General features: G+C 38.5%; 1 protein-coding gene across 1 annotated transcript; it reads left to right on the top strand.

Annotated features, from left to right (window-relative positions):
• Nucleotides 1-278: 278 nt before the first annotated feature.
• LOC127105338 (protein MAIN-LIKE 1) lies at nucleotides 279-2,462 on the top strand. Its single transcript, XM_051042510.1, has 3 exons — nucleotides 279-456; nucleotides 712-881; nucleotides 967-2,462. Coding segments are annotated over exons 1-3 (939 nt in total). The 5' UTR covers nucleotides 279-455; the 3' UTR covers nucleotides 1,735-2,462.
• The last annotated feature ends 2,177 nt before the right edge of the window (nucleotides 2,463-4,639 follow it).

Raw genomic sequence — 4,639 nt, 5'->3', positions numbered from 1 at the left:
AATTCTAATTAAATTTAATTAGAAATTTAATTTACATAATCCTAATATCAATCACAATTATCAAAGAAAAGTATGAATTAACTACAAAAAAGGACAACCAAAATAGGCCTATATGGTTCAGGCCCAAGACTGGGTTTCTTTTTGTCATCCAACAGAAAGCATCTTGGGCCTGGTTCTGCATTGATGGGTCAAAGGGGTGTGTTCGAATTGGAGGGCTGTAGGAATAAAGTCCTGGGCGCAGAGGCCCATTGTGATGCATTGAGGGACTTTTGGAAAATTTTACCCTATACCCCTACAATTGTACCCATACCCCTACATTTAAATTTTTTTGACCAAAATACCCTCATATAAATAGGGTATATTTTCCGTTTCAAAATTTTTTTACCATTTTCGTTGAAGACTTCCGGAGAAGAAAATTTTTTGGCGTTTTTGCATTGTATACCGGAACACTTAAGAGTAAGTCTTCCGGTTTGAAAATTGTATACCGGAACACTTCTCTTAAGTGTTCCGGTTTGTTGTTTTTTTTGGACACTGAACCGGAAGTCTTCTAGAAAGTCTTCCGGTTTGTATACTTATATACCGGAACACTTTCTTCAAGTCTTCCGGTTTGGATGATGTGTACCGGAACTCTTCTTTGAAGTGTTCCGGTACGTAATTTTTTTTTTTTTTTTTTTTTTTTTTTAATTATTTTTTTTTACATTATTTTTGCAGTGGTTCGAAGAAGAGGTGCAGATGGCCGGATTCCAGTCCGCACGTTAGACCGGGGTGCATCTTCATCTGCAGCTGCAGCTGAGCCGACTGGATATCCAGGAGGGCCGTACGATACATCGCTTTTGGTGAAGTACGAGCATCATGTTGCTCGACATATATGGTTCGGTGAGGTAAGTAAACGGACTATATTTGAAAATGAATAATAGTTGAATATTTTATAATTTGTTTTCTAATATGTGTTTTAATTGTTTTTAGGAAAGAGGACCAAAGAAAGAGTTGAAGGTTGCCGGACATGGACTGAAGTTGAATTCTAGGGTTCCATTGGCTCTTCCACCACAGATGGAGAGTTGGGTATCTAGATCCGGTTTAGCTTCACTGCAGAGAACGAGTCTGAACAAGATAGACACAAATCTTGTCTCTGCATTTGTGGAAAGATGGCATCTAGAGACATCTTCATTTCACATGCCGTTTGGTGAAATGAGCATTACTTTAGATGATGTCGCATGTCTACTTCACTTGCCCATTAGGGGTATCTTTTGGAGTCCTCAGGATGTGACTGAAGAGCTAGCTGTTGAACTTGCTGTGGACTACCTAGGAGTGTCACAGAGTCAGGCACAGTCACATGTTCGGAGCTGCAGGGGGTCGTATTACAAGTTGGAGTGGTTATATGATATATTCGTACATCATAGGGCTGCTTCCAGCTGGGCATATGCGACTAGAGCATATCTATTGATGTTGGTGGGTTCCACCATATTTGCTGATAAGACCTTTACACTTGTAGAGGCACGATACCTCCTCCTGTTTAGGGACTTGGATGGATGTTCAGGATATAGTTGGGGAGCAGCTGCACTAGTTACCCTCTACCGATATCTTGGAGATGCGTCCATGTACAGTTGCAAACAGTTAGGTGGATATCCTACTCTCCTACAGGTATATAATTTAATTTTGTTAATTAAGTGTTGGATTCATTTTATAAAATATTGTAACTTAATTTGTTTTATTTATTATGTTTTTATTTTGTAACAGTGTTGGATTCACGAGTATTTTCCAACTGTTGGAAAAAGAGGGGAGAATTGGAATCCTGCTGGAAACTGTGGTCTTCCTCGAGCGATGAGATGGTCATATAGACAGGGAGTCCTGAAGGTCGATGATTTACGACCTATTTTGGACGAGCTGACACCTACCGACGTCATCTGGCGACCATTTGAGGATCATAGAGCATGGCGTGTATTTGATGAGATATGTCTTTACAGGGGCTGTTTGAAGTGGGGTGAAACAGTTGTTCCATACTTGCCTGATAGATGTTTACGTCAGTTCGGGTATAGACAGTATGTTCCATCCCCACCTCTGGATTGTATGATGGCGACGGATATTGATGTTGATTGGATCAGTTACCATCAGAGTGTTGTCGATGTGATCGGTTCATCTTCCGTGGCCACCACTCCATTTGAGGTAGTAGACGGTTATCTGGAGTGGTATTATCGTGTTTCCCATCCACGGTTGGTCCCTCCCCATCGTGACGCTCCTAGAGAGGTACCCGTTCCTGTATATGACGCCGGGCCATCTGATCCTGATTGGGCTCGTGTATCTACATTGATTCGTCGCTATCTGAGACAGGTTAATGCTGAAGAGGAAGATCCACAGTTTTCTGATTTATTTGAAGCTTTGCATATTTCTCGTTCACATTGATTATATGTATTAAGCTTTGAATATAATAGACATAATAATATAGATTTCATGTTTTGATTACATATTTATGTTTTGATTACATAATCATGCTAATACAGGTGTAAGTAATTGCCAATGTTGCATACGTCCTGCAAATCCTAGCATCCAAGTAGTTGCTATATGAGAACGAAATTTCTTCCAATCTAATGTGACCGGTGGCAATGGAAACCCCTCTTTCATGTTAACCTGATAAAGTAAAATAATTAAAAGATTAAGTCATATAACATAAAATATTAACTGGAATAATTAAAATATTTAGACATAAAAATACATACCTGAACCCAATGATTCTGGTTAACAAAACCAATGCAATAAATAGAGACATTTTGTGAATGTGAACTTGTCATCGGAAAGAAAGTGATGCACGGATTGCCTAAACAAACAAGTACAACATTATAACGATTGGCTATCAAGTAACCCATATCTGGTAGACTCATCCATTTTTCAGGTGGCTGTGAACCAAACGATTCTATCATCAAAGATTCTCTCACAGCTGACAACCGATTAGAAAATAACTTGTCATACAAAGTTGACCTATCCTTGTCTATTAATTCCAACCCCAACTCTCTGCGAACCATTGACCAACCATCCTCACCATATCCATGCAATGATGCAATGACTCTAAATCCACAATTACCATCTGATTCAACATTAACTACATCTTCAATGTATGACCTAATATGATTAGGAAATTGAACAATGAATTGTGGTTGCTTCTTTGATAATTTGATCTTCTTCGAAGTCTGTGATGGTTGAGATTGCCTTTGTGAAGATTGAGATGCCTTATCAACATACTCATGATACGAAGGGTCCCTATAAACATCATAATCGGCTGGTTTTTTCCCTTTCTTCTTCACTCCTCCTTTGGTTTTTATTTTCTCAGGTGGTGGACACAATGTTGTCATTGTTGGGTATGCTAGTTCACATACCCTACTCCTTAATGCCCTTTTCCCAACAACATCTAATGACCTAAATCGTCTCCACAACTCATCCATTGCAGCTGTCATATCCACCTCTGATCCATCATCTTCACCTTTCTCTAACTCAACTTCCATAGTTAGTTTCCTCCAATGAACATGAACAGCATCAATGGGTATCGGTATACCACCTACTCTGTATCTTCCTAACTCACAAGCACAAGGTAACCCATAAGATGTTCTAAGAGTACAACCACATATTTGCCTGTTAGTTCCAACATAATCAACTCTCAATAACTCTTCAGCAATACGTCTCAAAGCAGCTCGAGATACGGAACCACGCAAATAACCATAAAAGGGACTTACGTGCGCGTTCTCAACTTCGTAAAAACTCTTTTGAAATGAAGCTCTAATGTTTCCCAGTTGTAACCTCAAGTTGTTATTCATGGCTTCCCAACATTTGACCATGTCACCTATACTGTTTCCTAACATCTGCTTTAACTTCCAATGAGCAGATTCAACCCTAAAAATATCAGATATAAAAAATACCATTAGATATTGAAAATATCAAGTATTAAAAATATCAGATATTGAAAATAACACATCAAAAAACATAAAAAAAAATCAAATATAAAATTATAAGACGTACCGATTAGTCGTTGTGTTACCCAAATGTAGGACTCGATTAATCCATGCTCCAACAAATCTATGCCTATGTGGAGTCAACCATGTGTCTTTCACATAATTAATAAATCCACTATAATCAACACATGCTTGCTCAAGTTGATGCAACCGCTGACCATACTCAACCTCATCACTAGCCCAGACAACTTCCATCCATAATGTGTCTATCGTCTTTTGCAGGTCATTCACCACATGTTGTTTGCATTTGGCACCAACGTTTTTGTTAATGTGAAATCTACATAGCAAATTAATCGAGTTGGGAAACACAACTTCAATTGCTTTCATCAAAGCAAGATCTCTATCTGTCAAAATCACTTGTGGACACATGTCTTTCTTCACAAACAACTCTTTTAATTTCTCCAATACCCAGCAAAAATTCTCTGTTTGCTCAGACTCCATATATGCAAATCCAACAGCAAAAGTCAACTCAGTCGATGTCATGCCAACAATTTCAAACAAAGGTTGTCTATATTTGTTTGTCTTGTAGGTGCTATCCATAACTAACACAATCGGAAATATATTCAACAACTTCACTGAATCAGGATGTGCCCAAAATATCTCTCTCACCACTTCCGAGTCATCCTTTTTTCTACTCCAAT

Source organism: Lathyrus oleraceus, chromosome 7 (genome assembly GCF_024323335.1).
Source record: "Lathyrus oleraceus cultivar Zhongwan6 chromosome 7, CAAS_Psat_ZW6_1.0, whole genome shotgun sequence".
Classification (NCBI taxonomy): Eukaryota; Viridiplantae; Streptophyta; class Magnoliopsida; order Fabales; family Fabaceae; genus Lathyrus; species Lathyrus oleraceus.
Note: the sequence above shows the minus strand (reverse complement) of the source record. Positions and strands in the feature narration are given on the sequence as shown.

Excerpts from the sequence above, each read along its gene's own strand:
- LOC127105338 (XM_051042510.1), top strand. Across the intron at positions 882-966 it reads GACATATATGGTTCGGTGAG|GAAAGAGGACCAAAGAAAGA; the intron begins GTAAGTAAACGG and ends AATTGTTTTTAG.